The 14,498-nt window shown below is 45.7% G+C and overlaps 1 protein-coding gene across 1 annotated transcript; it reads left to right on the top strand.

The window, feature by feature from the left end:
• The first annotated feature begins 373 nt into the window (after positions 1–373).
• On the top strand, positions 374–1,563 carry LOC125535358 (ribulose bisphosphate carboxylase small subunit, chloroplastic 1). The gene is made up of 2 exons (XM_048698411.2): positions 374–635; positions 925–1,563. Exons 1-2 carry the CDS (start codon positions 438–440, stop codon positions 1,303–1,305), a joined length of 579 nt encoding a protein of 192 aa, XP_048554368.2. The 5' UTR covers positions 374–437; the 3' UTR covers positions 1,306–1,563.
• The last annotated feature ends 12,935 nt before the right edge of the window (positions 1,564–14,498 follow it).

Genomic DNA, 14,498 nt, shown 5'->3' with positions numbered 1-14,498 from the left:
TTCAGTTAATTCTACCAAGAAAACATATATTTTATTTTGACAAACATTGTATAAATGTAGACATTCACATACACGTATGTACACCACCCTCTATGATTGCACACCCGCACACTATATGCCTATGAGCATACTTTCAAGAGTGAGCCAGCAAATTTTATGATAAAATGAAATATTTTGCCCACCCAACTCAGTCGCATCCTCGGACAATTTGTTATCAAGGAACTCACCCAAAAACAAGCAAAGCTAGAAAAAGGTTGTGTGGCAGCCACCTAATGACATGAAGGACTGAAATTTCCAGCACACACAATGTATCCGACGGCAATGCTTCTTCCACTGATCCGGAGAAGATAAGGAAACGAGGCAACCAGCGAACGTGAGCCATCCCAACCACATCTGTACCAAAGAAACGGGGCTATATATACCGTGGTGACCCGGCAATGGGGTCCTCAACTGTAGCCGGCATCCTCCTCTCCTCCGATAATACAAATACCATGGCCCCCGCCGTGATGGCTTCGTCGGCTACCACCGTCGCACCCTTCCAGGGGCTCAAGTCCACAGCCGGCCTGCCCGTCAGCCGCCGCTCCAGCGGCAGCCTCGGCAGCGTCAGCAATGGCGGAAGGATCAGGTGCATGCAGGTATGTTGGGGCACTAATTAAACTGATACGAGTTTCTTTGTCAGTGCAAGTAATTCACTTACAGAACATCCCCAATGTATATAACCAAACCCATCCTCGAAATAGGACCCATATACTAGAACTAAGTACAACCAAAGCTTTATTGATTGTGAACAACCCAGCAATGCATATGAGAGCTGCCCATAAGGAGCAATTTTTGGCTTGTCGACTGATTTTTTCTAGCATTGTTAGTACAATTAATTGACTCATCACCAAGTATTGAGCATCTGTGCGCATTCTATTCATTCAGGTGTGGCCAATTGAGGGCATCAAGAAGTTCGAGACCCTGTCTTACTTGCCACCCCTCTCCACGGAAGCCCTCCTGAAGCAGGTCGACTACCTGATCCGCTCCAAGTGGGTGCCCTGCCTCGAGTTCAGCAAGGTTGGCTTCGTCTTCCGTGAGCACAACAGCTCCCCCGGGTACTACGACGGTCGATACTGGACAATGTGGAAGCTGCCTATGTTCGGGTGCACCGACGCCACACAGGTGCTCAACGAGGTGGAGGAGGTCAAGAAGGAGTACCCTGACGCCTATGTCCGCGTCATCGGCTTCGACAACCTGCGCCAGGTGCAGTGCGTCAGCTTCATCGCCTTCAGGCCACCGGGTTGCGAGGAGTCCGGCAAGGCCTAAACTATGAGTTGAAACAATGGCCTATCTCATATGAAGATCTTTTGTGAACTTCACTTTTGTCCACGACCTCTGTTGCACGACTCTGCTTTCCGACCGGAGCATACCTTTTGTTCTATATGATTTGTGTATGTATGTAGGAACCTATGTTCTCGAGCATGCATACATAATTCCTCATAGGTCTATATACACCGGCTATACATATGCAAAACCTGTGTAATATTTGTTATATACAACACGCGGACCATTCTCTTGCTGTTATTAATTCTTTTTTCCGGCAAAAAAAGGAAAAGTTTCTTTATTTGGCACTGCAATGGATATGCCTCACAGCTAGTGGGTGGAGAATTCAGTATTTGACATTAAGATTCCCTGATTTGCAATTGCAAATTTCAGTTTCTTTACTTATATCACTACAAAAGTCTTATTGTTTCTTTTCCACGTCATTACCATCTGCTCCATTGGTTTTTGCTAGTAGAATAGGATGAAGCATGGACACGGATTAACTGAGCTCGAGCTCATATGAGCTCAGGTGAACAATAAAATCTGAAAATACTTAGAAAGAATTCAAAATTTTCTGTTTTTTGTGGCAAAATTTGACAAATGTTATAAACACTTGCAAAGTTTCATCATAGAACGACATTCGTGGATGTCATGGCAAAAAACAAATTCAGCACTCTGATAATAACTTTTTTGAAGTATCGATTTTGTTTTTTGGGCCACGACTTTCACAAATGTCATTAAATGATGAAACTTTGCAAGCATTGAAAACATTTGTCACCAAAAAATTGCAATTTTTTTTGTAATTTTGTTTCAATTTTTTTTCAGATTTTACTGTTCACTCGAGCTCATATGAGCTCGATCTGAGGACACTTTCGATGAAACATATTCTTGTCAGAGACCCTTACTAAAGAACTTTTGTTGGTCTGGATAATTAGCATCTAATTAGAGTTCCATGAGCTTCATGTTTTATACTAGGATGGGGAATTTATCGTGTTTTATACTTCGTATTGCAAAACTTTCCCTGTATATCTCGATGATGAGCTTTCTCAAATGCTCGAGGTCTTCATGAGCCAACAAGTCGGACACACCCCCACTTAATCCTTGGGAGAGATTTCATATATTCATAGATATGTTTGCATCCTAGTTGCATGACGATTCCTACTCCTTGCGTTAACATCAATTATAAGGCCTTCCCGTTTGGTTGCGGAGGCTGAAGCCAAAGGCCGGTTAATGCAAGCGTACGCTAAACAGGTCGAAGCAAACCTATCATGTTGTTGGTATAGAGAAAAATAAACATGGCTGAAGCAAAATTCGAGAGGTTTCTATACAACTTTTCGTCCTTGACATTCCAGGGTAACCGATCCTAGCCTATTCAATAATATTTTCCAAACGACAAACCTGCTCGGACATCCTAGCATAGGGAATGACCCGTTGGAAATTGCCATTAAGCATAATCTCCTTACCGTCAGGTCCTTTTGGACCAACTAGGGCAATAGGGCAGATGTTCAAGCCCGGATAGTGGGTCTGGAACATGGCCCAAGCTTGACGAGCATCTCCTCAGGCCACTGACGCCTTTCACCGGGCAATCCGAGCATGCCCCTCCTGGAGGCGGCGGGAGAGGTCAAACTGGTTTTCCGACAACCTTTCTCCAGGCCATAGGGCCTTGAAAATACCCTGCATTTCCCGCCTTGCGATCTTGTTCAACTCTCCAAGCTGCTGCGGTTTCTTCCTAAGGGACGCTCCAGCAGCACTGGCTGGCAGGTCGGAAAAAGATGCCGGAAGTAATGAATTTCTATGTCAGATCGGCAAATAAAATTTCCACCTAGATTATGAGTTGAAGCACGGAAAAACTCACTGACTATGATCTCAAGGGCCTGCCGCATCGCTCTCCGCATCGGCCAGGCCAGACTTAGGGGCTGTTTGGTTTGAGATTAAGTTTGCTTAAGGTTGCCACATTTAAGGTTAGACAAGTTTGACCAACTTAGGTGGATGTTTGATTCAAGCCACACCTTAGACAAGCCACACTAGGGCCCCACATCACATACACTCAAAAAGTGTGGAAAGATTTTCTTAGACTTGTCAACTTGTGGCTCTCATTTTGAAGAACTAACCTTATACAACTGTGACAACATTGTATGGCAAAATGTGGCATGGTTAGGCCTAAAATCAAACAACCCCTTAACTTTCACCAGCTCCAGCTCTTGTTGTCTCGTTCTCTCGGTTAGGGACGCCTTCTCTACTCGGAGGTTGTTGCATTCTTGGATGCACCTCTTAGGGACCTCCCGTCCGGCAACCTGCTGAGCCCGGGCCGCCTGAGCTCCTACATGCTTCTTTTGAAGCAGGTCGGTGATGGGAATTGTTGCATGAAAAATAATTTATTTTCCTACGAGACAATAAAAACATCCAAGATCTAATCAACTGATCAATCAATCAATCTATCTATCTACCCTCTCGCGTCGGCCCCCTCGCAGGCGGCACGGAAGGCCAACCTCCGCCCCCAGCGACCCTCCCCACGTCCCGACCTCCCCTCCGCCGCCGCAGGTAGTCGGCGCCGGGCAAAGCCCATGCGTGCGACGCGATGGAGGAGGGCCTCTCCCCTCTCCCCCGGATCCATGGGTGGCGCGGGCGCCCAGATCCGTGGAGGTGCGGCCCCCACTTCGGCCCACGGCGGCGCTGCGTCCCAGCGGCGGCGGCTGTGGTGGTGCCAGTGGGAATCGGCCGGATGCACAGGGGGCGGCGGTGGCCGGGGCGGCGACCCCATGGCTGGGTGGCGGCGCGCCCGTTGGTCCGACCGGTTCCAGCTCGTCCCGGATCTAGTGACTACCGGACGGCGCGGGGGTGGCGGCGGCCTGGCGTGGCCGGCGATCTGGACACGGTGGTGCCGGCGGTTCGCTGGTCTGCCGGAGATCCAGGAGTATCATCGTCTCCGACTCGATTTGCTCCGGTTCGTGCTAGCTCTGGTACAGGGAGACTGTCGTCATCTCCCGGTGCTGGCTGCATGGATCTGGCGGCGGCTAGATCCTTTTGATCTAGTCTCCGACAGAGAAGGCGGCGGTCCGTGCACAAGAAGCTGGATGGAGTTCTTCCAACAGATCTGGGTGAAAACCTGCTCTTGCCTAGATGCCAAAGCCGGCGGTGACGGCACTCTACGACGTCGTTCCCATCTTGAAGGCATCGCAGCGGAGAAGTTCTAGACTACTATCTGCTACCTCCGGGGAAAACCCTAGATCGATAGATCAGAAGATGGCGGCGCGATTGTGTCGTTTCCCCCCTGGGGGCATCTTTCTTGGAGGTGTACGCAGGCTCGAGGGACCAGTGGACGACGTCTTTTGGTGGAGCGGTGGTTCATCATACACATGGATGGTGACAGATCTCGCTGGCATGGCGCCCTGGAGATTTGGAGTCTGATGTGCGATGATGGACTCGCGCAGGAGGGTGACGTTGTCTGGCGTCGTGGTAGCGTCGACGGCAGCTACACCGAGTAAGGTGGATGCAGCAGTGCAACACTGAAGATGGATTAGTGGCAGGTGACTGCGGCGGCCTCATACCCGGCAGGCGTCCTGGTTGAGGAGTGCGCCGGACTGGTAGGTGCCCCATACCCGGCAGGCGTCCTGGTTGGGACCTTAGTTCTTAGATGTTTAGGTTTGACTGTGATGTCTGTTTGGTATTAGGCTCATGCTATCAGCGCCTCTTCATCAATTGGATAGGACTAGCGACAGTTGTTGCTTAGACGGTGGCTTTAGTCTTACTGTTGTATGACTTTATAAGGTCTTGTTAGAATAATTAATAAAGTGGTCGTATGCATCACCCAGATGCAGAGGCCAGGGGTCCTCCTCCTTTTCTAAAAAAATATCTAATCAACTAGATGCTAGCAACGAGGGGAAAAAGTCTACAAACCCTTGTAGACCTAAAACGGAAACGTTCTAATGAATGTGGTTGGCGTAGTCATACACTTTCCGTGATCCAATCCGATCCAGCACCGCACGAACGACACCTCCGAGATATGCACATGTATGGCTCGGTGATGTCTCCTTCTTCATCCAGCAAGCGACAGGATAGGTAGACGAGATCTAGGCCAACACGATGGCGTGGTGGTGGATTTTATGGTGGAGCTGTGGTAGGGCTTCGCCAAGTGTCTATGGAGGAAGGAGGAGTAGTGCTACTTGTAAACTGCATTGGGATTTCCCTCGAAGAGGATGGGTGAAGCAGTATAATAGAGATAAGTATTTTCTTCAGTGAGAACCAAGGTTATCAAACCAATAGGAGAACCACGCAAATTCCCTTTTTAGCACCTACACACACAAAAGCAAATACTTGCACCCAACGCGGCAAGAGTATTGTCATTCCCCTTAAACTCGTTATTTGCAAGGATTAATTCTGATAGTGATACATAGATAAAAAGAAAAGTAAAATAAAAAGTATAAAATTGCATGAAGGTATTTTTGGTTTTAATAATATGATAAAAGTAGATCCGGGGGTCATAGTTTTCACCAGAGGCTTCTCTCTCGAACACGTAGCATATTATGGGTAAACAAATTACTATTGGGCAATTGATACAAAAACACATAGTTATGACGTATTCATGGCAATGATCATGTATATAGTCATCATGTCCGTGACAAGTAGATCGACTCCTGCCTACATCTACTACTATTACTCCACCAATCAACCGCTATCCAGCATGCATCTATCGTATTAAGTTCATAACAAACAGAGAATGCCTTAAGCAAGATGACATGATGTAGACAAAGTAAACTCAAGAAATATGATTAAACCCCGTCATTTTATCCTTAATGGCAACAATGCTATATGTGCCTCGCTTCCCCTTCTGTCACCGTGTGAGGACACCGCAACATTGAACCCATTACAAAGCACCTCTCCTACTAAAGATAAGTCAATCTAGTTGGCCAAACGAAATGAATTGATCAAAGGGTAATAGGAAGCTATAAAAATCATGCATAATAAAGTTCAGAAAAGAACCAATTACTTTCAATTAATTTGATCATAAATACACAATTCATTGCATCCCAATAAACACACCGCAAAAGAAGATCAAATAGGATAAAACTCTAAGAATTCGAGGAGAACATTGTATTGAAGATCAAAGAGAAAGATGAAGCCATCTAGCTACTAGATATGGACACATAGATCTGTTGTGAACTACACATGCATCATCAGAAGGCAGCAAGGATGATGTAGAAGCCCTCCGTGATCGATTCCCCCTCCGGCAGAGTACCGAAAAAGGCCTCCAGATGGGTTCATGGAAGAACAGAAGCTTGTGGTTGCAAAAAATGTGTTTTCGGGTGACTCTCTGTTGGTTTGGAAATATATGTCAATTTATGAAGTTGAAATTAGGTCAAACGGAGCTGCATGGGGCCCATGAGCTCAGGGGGCGCGCCCTACCCCCCCCCCCCCAGAGCGTGTCCTGCGAGCCCGTGGCTCTTCCGTAGATCTTCTAGCCTCCTCCCAAACCTTCTAGGGCCCCTTCTGGTCCAGAAAAAATTGTTGTAAAGTTTCATCATGTTTGGACTTCATTTGGTATTGATTTTCTGAAGAGCAAAAAACAAGAAAAAAACATGAACTAGCACTGGGCATTGGGTTAATAGGTTAGTCCCAAACCACGTGACACATGTGGTAAGCAATACAAACAATTCAAAAAAATTCAAAATAATAGGTTAGTCCAAAAAATATATAAAATAGTATAAAAATGCATATAAAGCATCCAATATTGATCATATAATAGCATGAAACAATAAAAAATTATAGATACGTTGGACACGAATCAACATCCTCAAGCTTAATTCCTGCTCATCCTCGAATAGGTAAATGATAAAAACGGAATTTTTGATGTGTAATGCTACCTAACATGTGTATCATGTAATCTCTTTATGGTATAGTTATTGAGAAAGAATGAAGTAACAATATCAACATAATAATATCCATGAATATAAGAAACATAATCATTACTTTTTCAAAATATACGATCCTTAATGAATGTTATCCCCACTCATTTTATCATGTTAGCATGTCATGACTCCGCCTTCATTGCATAAATATAAATCATGAGCACCCCGGTGTCAAACCAGGCAAATGGATCGTACTTCTAAGGCGCTTCAGCATTTTCAGCTCCATGCAATACATGAGCGTGAGCCATGGCTATAGCACTATAGGTTCAACTTGATGGCATTGCAAGGCCATGGGTTCAACTTGCATTTCTTTTCCCGCATTACTTTTCTTTCATTGTTATTTGTTGCTTCCCTTTGCTTATGTCAAGTTTGTTGTGGTTGAAATAGCATAGTGAGTCACTAGAAAGGATACCTTTATTTGGTCCTAGTGGAATAGAAGTTTAACTATGACTCGTAACCGGTAATTATTTTGCGAACATGAATCATAAGCTAAATAGGTAGCAACATTCATGAAGGTTCTTGGGGAAAGCCTTTACTTAGGATGATGAATCCTCATGAATACTTCACCCTAGTAAGATAACAAGTTGTGGATTTCAGTAGCTAGTACAAAGTTATGGTTTTACTTTCCTTCTTAACCCAACTTTAAATAGCTGGTCAATCCAAGTGCCACGAAGCGGAACAGCCTCAGTATAGCCACATCTTCCCGAATGGGAGGGCCTTATTCCGTTTGTAGTTATGTATGTTTCATGTGTCTCCGAAGACGGAAGCTAGAATGTGTAGGCTTCCTCTGGCTTGGAAGTTGCCATTTAGTCAAGATAGTCTGGGTCTGTGGATGAGCTCAACAGAAAATATTCCCAAGGGAATACAAGTGGTGCAACATGGGATGGCAAGGACCCAGATCCTCTCTCCCAGGGCTAGCCTGCAGGAGGTCAGAGGAATAGTTAGAGTGCCATGCTATAAATGAGATTCGTTAGACAAAGAGTCTATGGTGTTCGTAAATTAAAGTGTGTGACCTTTGCAGAGTGTGTGTTGAAACTATTCGAATAGGTGAGTCTCCGACAATGGGACACCATTTGTGTTAGGTCACACTATTTGACCAAGTACCCAAATTCCTTTACTTTAAACTCTAATAACTGTGGTAACAGGTAACTTATGTTGACGAGTCGTTTGAGCAGGACTCGTTCCAGGAAGAGGTCCAGTGGACGTTAAACGAGCAGACGAGAAGTTTATGGAGTAGTCTTGATAGTAGTAGCTTTACTAGTCTTTACTTCGTTGCTATGTTTATTTGCGTTGTTCTTGCTTGCTTTGGATTGTTTGTGAGCTTGCGAGTACATTCAAAGTACTCACATGGCTTATCAGGCTAGATACTAGATAGCCGATAGAAGAGTTCCCCGAAGAGTTCGTGTACCTGGACTAGATGGTGTCCCAGCAGTGTCTCTTTGGATTGGAGCCCCGCCGGTACCCCCGTCTTCCGTTGTGTCATTAGTATTATTTTCGTCTTTAGTACTTCCTTAAGTCACTCGTAGAATAAAGCCGTCGAGCTTTTGACACTTAGACGTGTCCCCTTAATCTACATAAGTACTTATTTATTTTGGTCTTTCTATACCAAGCTATAGTCGTGTTCCAGAAGAATGGATTTCTGGGCTGGAACGCGGGGACCTCCAGTTCTCCGAATCGGGGTGTCACAAATGCATTGCGGATTCTACCCCAATAGTGCCTCCTTATAAACCCATGCGTACTATCTCTGGAAGTCTGCCCAGAGATGCTATGTGAGTTGTAATTTGGTGTGTGCATTAATATAATATGGCCCTTGTTGGAAATATGCCCTAGAGGCAATAATAAAAGCATTATTATTATATTTCCTTGTTCATGATAATTGTCTTTATTCATGCTATAATTGTGTTATCCGGAAATCATAATACATGTGTGAATAACAGACACCAACATGTCCCTAGTAAGCCTCTAGTTGACTAGCTCGTTGATCAACAGATAGTCATGGTTTCCTGACTATGGACACTGGATGTCATTGATAACGAGATCACATCATTAGGAGAATGATGTGATGGACAAGACCCAATCCTAAACATAGCACAAGATCGTATAGTTCGTTTGCTAGAGTTTTTCCAATGTCAAAGTATCTTTTCCTTAGACCATGAGATCGTGTAACTCCCGGATACCGTAGGAGTGCTTTGGGTATACCAAACGTCACAACGTAACTGGGTGACTATAAAGGTAGACTACGGGTATCTCCGAAAGTGTCTGTTGGGTTGACACGGATCAAGACTGGGATTTGTCACTCCGTATGACGGAGAGGTATCACCAGGCCCACTCGGTAATGCATCATCATAATGAGCTCAAAGTGACCAAGTGTCTGGTCACGGGATCATGCATTACGGTACGAGTAAAGTGACTTGCCGGTAACGAGATTGAACGAGGTATTGGGATACCTACGATCGAATCTCGGGCAAGTAACATATCGATTGACAAAGGGAATTGCATACGGGGTTGATTGAATCCTCGACATCGTGGTTCATCCGATGAGATCATCGTGGAGCATGTGGGAGCCAACATGGGTATCCAGATCCCGCTGTTGGTTATTGACCGGAGAGTCGTCTCGGTCATGTCTGCTTGTCTCCTGAACCCGTAGAGTCTACACACTTAAGGTTCGGTGACGCTAGGGTTGTGAAGATATGTATATGCAGTAACCCGAATGTTGTTCGGAGTCCCGGATGAGATCCCGGACGTCACGAGGAGTTCCGGAATGGTCCGGAGGTAAAGAATTATATATAGAAAGTGCTGTTTCGGCCATCGGGACAAGTTTCGGGGTCACCGGTATTGTACCGGGACCACCGGAAGGGTCCCGGGGGTCCACCGGGTGGGGCCACCTATCTCGGGGGCCCCATGGGCTGAAGTGGGAAGGAACCCAGCCCAAAGTGGGCTGGGGCGCCACCCCCCTAGGGCCCATGTGGCTAGGGTTGAGGGGAAACCCTAGAGGGGGCGCCCCCTTGCTTGGGGGGCAAGCCCCCCACCCTAGGCCGCCGCCCCCCTAGTAGATTCAATCTACTAGGGCCGACGCCCCCCCCCTTGGCACCCCTATATATAGTGAGGGAGAGGAGGGACTTCATACCTTAGCCCCTGGCGCCTCCCTCTCTCCCCATTACATCTCTCCTTCGTAGTATAGGCGAAGCCCTGCTACTGTGACGCCCTGCATCCACCACCACGCCATCGTGCTGCTGGATCTTCGTCAACCTCTCCTTCCCCCTTGCTGGATCAAGAAGGAGGAGACGTCTCCCGTCCCGTACGTGTGTTGAACGCGGAGGTGCCGTCCGTTCGGCGCTTGGTCATCGGTGATTTGGATCACGTCGTGTACGACTACATCATCACCGTTCTTTAAACGCTTCCGCACGCGATCTACAAAGGTATGTAGATGCATCTGATGACTCGTTGCTAGATGAACTCCTAGATGGATCTTGGTGAAACGAGTAGGAAATTTTTTGTTTTCTGCAACGTTCCCCAACAGTGGTATCAGAGCTAGGTCTATGTGTAGTTCTTCTTGCGCGAGTAGAACACAATTTGTTGTGGGCGTAGATTTGTCAACTTTCTTGCCGCTACTAGTCTTTTCTTGCTTCAGCGGCATTGTGGGATGAAGCGGCCCGGACCAACCTTACACGTACGCTTACGTGAGACCGGTTCCACCGACTAACATGCACTAGTTGCATAAGGTGGCTGGCGGGTGTCTGTCTCTCCCACTTTAGTTGGAGCGGATTCGATGAACAGGGTCCTTATGAAGGGTAAATAGAAGTTGACAAATCACGTTGTGGCTTTAACGTAGGTAAGAAGACGTTCTTGCTAGAACCCTAATTCAGCCACGTAAAACTTGCAACAACAATTAGAGGACGTCTAACTTGTTTTTGCAGCAAGTGGTTTGTGATATGATATGGCCAAAGTTGTGATGAATGATGAATGATCTATATGTGATGTATGAGATGTTCATGCTATTGTGATAGGAATCATGACTTGCATGTCGATGAGTATGACAACCGGCAGGAGCCATAGGAGTTGTCTTTATTCTTTTGTATGACCTGTGTGTCATTGAGAAACGCCATGTAAATTACTTTACTTTATTGCTAAACGCGTTAGCCATAGTAGTAGAAGTAATAGTTGGCGAGCAACTTCATGGAGACACGATGATGGAGATCATGATGATGGAGATCATGGTGTCAAGCCGGTGACAAGATGATCATGGAGCCCCAAGATGGAGATCAAAGGAGCTGTGTGATACTGGCCATATCATGTCACGTTTATTATTTGATTGCATGTGATGTTTATCATGTTTTGCATCTTGTTTACTTAGAACGACGGTAGTAAATAAGATGATCCCTTATAATAATTTCAAGAAGTGTTCCCCCTAACTGTGCACCGTTGCGACAGTTCGCTGTTTCAAAACACCACGTGATGATCGGGTGTTTTATTCAGACGTTCACATACAACGGGTGTAAGACAGATTTACACATGCAAACACTTAGGTTGACTTGACGAGCCTAGCATGTACAGACATGGCCTCGGAACACAGAAGACCGAAAGGTCGAGCATGAGTCGTATAGAAGATACGATCAACATGAAGATGTTCACCGATGCTGACTAGTCCGTCTCACGTGATGATCGGACACGGCCTAGTTAACTCGGATCATGTAATACTTAGATGACTAGAGGGATGTCTAATCTAAGTGGGAGTTCATTAATAATTTGATTAGATGAACTTAATTATCATGAACTTAGTCTAAAATATTTTACAATATGTCTTGTAGATCAAATGGCCAACGTAGTCCTCAACTTCAACGCGTTCCTAGAGAAAACCAAGCTGAAAGACGATGGCAGCAACTATACGGACTGGGTCCGGAACCTGAGGATCATCCTCATAGCTGCCAAGAAAGATTATGTCCTACAAGCACCGCTAGGTGAAGCTCCCGTCCCACAGAACCAAGACGTTATGAACGCTTGGCAGACACGTGTTGACGACTACTCCCTTGTTCAGTGCGGCATGCTTTACAGCTTAGAGCCGGGGCTCCAAAAGCGTTTTGAGAGACATGGAGCATATGAGATGTTCGAAGAGCTGAAAATGGTTTTTCAAGCTCATGCCCAGATCGAGAGATATGAAGTCTCCGATAAGTTCTTCAGCTGTAAGATGGAGGAAAATAGTTCTGTCAGTGAGCACATACTCACTATGTCTGGGTTACATAACCGCTTGTCTCAGCTGGGAGTTAATCTCCCGGATGATGCGGTCATTGACAGAATCCTCCAGTCGCTTCCACCAAGCTACAAGAGCTTTGTGATGAACTTCAACATGCAGGGGATGCAAAAGACCATTCCTGAGTTGTTCTCAATGCTGAAATCAGCGGAGGTAGAAGTCAAGAAGGAACATCAAGTGTTGATGGTCAATAAAACCACTAAGTTCAAGAAAGGCAAGGGTAAAAAGAACTTCAAGAAGGACGGCAAGGAGGTTGCCGCGCCCGGCAAGCAAGCTGCCGGGAAGAAGCCAAAGAATGGACCCAAGCCCAAGACTGAGTGCTTTTATTGCAAGGGAAGCGGTCACTGGAAGCGGAACTGCCCTAAGTACTTAGCAGACAAGAAGGCCGGCAAAACAAAAGGTATATGTGATATACATGTAATTGATGTGTACCTTACTAGTGCCCGTAGTAGCTCCTGGGTATTTATACCGGTGCAGTTGCTCACATTTGTAACTCAAAGCAGGGGCTGCGGAATAAGCGGAAACTGGCAAAGGACGAGGTGACGATGCGCGTCGGGAATGGTTCCAAGGTCAATGTGATCGCCGTCGGCACGCTACCTCTACATCTACCTTCGGGATTAGTTTTAAACCTTAATAATTGTTATTTAGTGACAGCTTTGAGCATGAACATTGTATCGGGATCTCGGTTAATTCGAGATGGCTACTCATTTAAATCCGAGAATAATGGTTGTTCTATTTATATGAGAGATATATTTTATGGTCATGCTCCTATGGTGAATGGTTTATTCTTTATGAATCTCGAACGTGATGCTACACATGTTCATAATGTGAGTACCAAAAGATGTAAGGTTGATAATGATAGTCCCACATACTTGTGGCACTGCCGCCTTAGTCACATAGGTGTCAAACGCATGAAGAAGCTCCATGCAGATGGACTTTTAGAGTCTCTTGATTATGAATCATTTGACACGTGCGAACCATGCCTTATGGGTAAAATGACCAAGACTCCGTTCTCAGGAACAATGGAGCGAGCAACCAACTTATTGGAAATCATACATACTGATGTGTGCGGTCCAATGAGTGTTGAGGCTCGCGGTGGCTATCGTTATGTTCTCACCCTCACTGATGACTTGAGTAGATATGGGTATGTCTACTTAATGAAACACAAGTCTGAAACCTTTGAAAAGTTCAAGGAATTTCAGAGTGAGGTTGAGAATCAACGTGACAGGAAAATCAAGTTTCTACGATCAGATCGTGGAGGAGAATACTTGAGTCACGAGTTTGGCACACACTTAAGAAAATGTGGAATAGTTTCACAACTCACGCCGCCTGGAACACCTCAGCGTAACGGTGTGTCCGAACGTCGTAATCGCACTCTATTAGATATGGTGCGATCTATGATGTCTCTTACCGATTTACCGCTATCTTTTTTTGGGGCTATGCTTTAGAGACTGCCGCATTCACTTTAAATAGGGCTCCGTCGAAATCCATTGAGACGACACCGTATGAATTATGGTTTGGGAAGAAACCTAAGCTGTCGTTTCTGAAAGTTTGGGGATGCGATGCTTATGTCAAGAAACTTCAACCTGAAAAGCTCGAACCCAAGTCGGAAAAATGCGTCTTCATAGGATACCCAAAAGAAACTATTGGGTACACCTTCTACCTCAGATCCGAAGGCAAGATCTTTGTTGCCAAGAATGGGTCCTTTCTAGAGAAAGAGTTTCTCTCGAAAGAAGTAAGTGGGAGGAAAGTAGAGCTTGATGAAGTATTACCTCTTGAACCGGAAAATGGCGCAACTCAAGAAAATGTTCCTGAGGTGCCTGCACCGACTAGAGAGGAAGTTAATGATAATGATCAAGATACTTCTGATCAAGCTCCTACTGAAATTCGAAGGTCCACAAGGACACGTTCCGCACCAGAGTGGTACGGCAACCCTGTCTTGGAAATCATGTTGTTAGACAACGGTGAACCTTCGAACTATGAAGAAGCGATGGCGGGCCCGGATTCCGACAAATGGCTAGAAGCCATGAAATCCGAGATAG

This window comes from Triticum urartu, chromosome 2A, assembly GCF_056163025.1.
Source record: "Triticum urartu cultivar PI428250 chromosome 2A, HENAU_Tu73, whole genome shotgun sequence".
NCBI classification, from domain to species: Eukaryota; Viridiplantae; Streptophyta; class Magnoliopsida; order Poales; family Poaceae; genus Triticum; species Triticum urartu.
Note: the sequence above shows the minus strand (reverse complement) of the source record. Positions and strands in the feature narration are given on the sequence as shown.

Coding starts and splice junctions, on each gene's coding strand:
- LOC125535358 (XM_048698411.2), top strand. CDS start 438: ATGGGGTCCTCAACTGTAGCCGGCATCCTCCTCTCCTCCGATAATACA. Junction 636..924: donor GAAGGATCAGGTGCATGCAG/GTATGTTGGGGC, acceptor CTATTCATTCAG/GTGTGGCCAATTGAGGGCAT.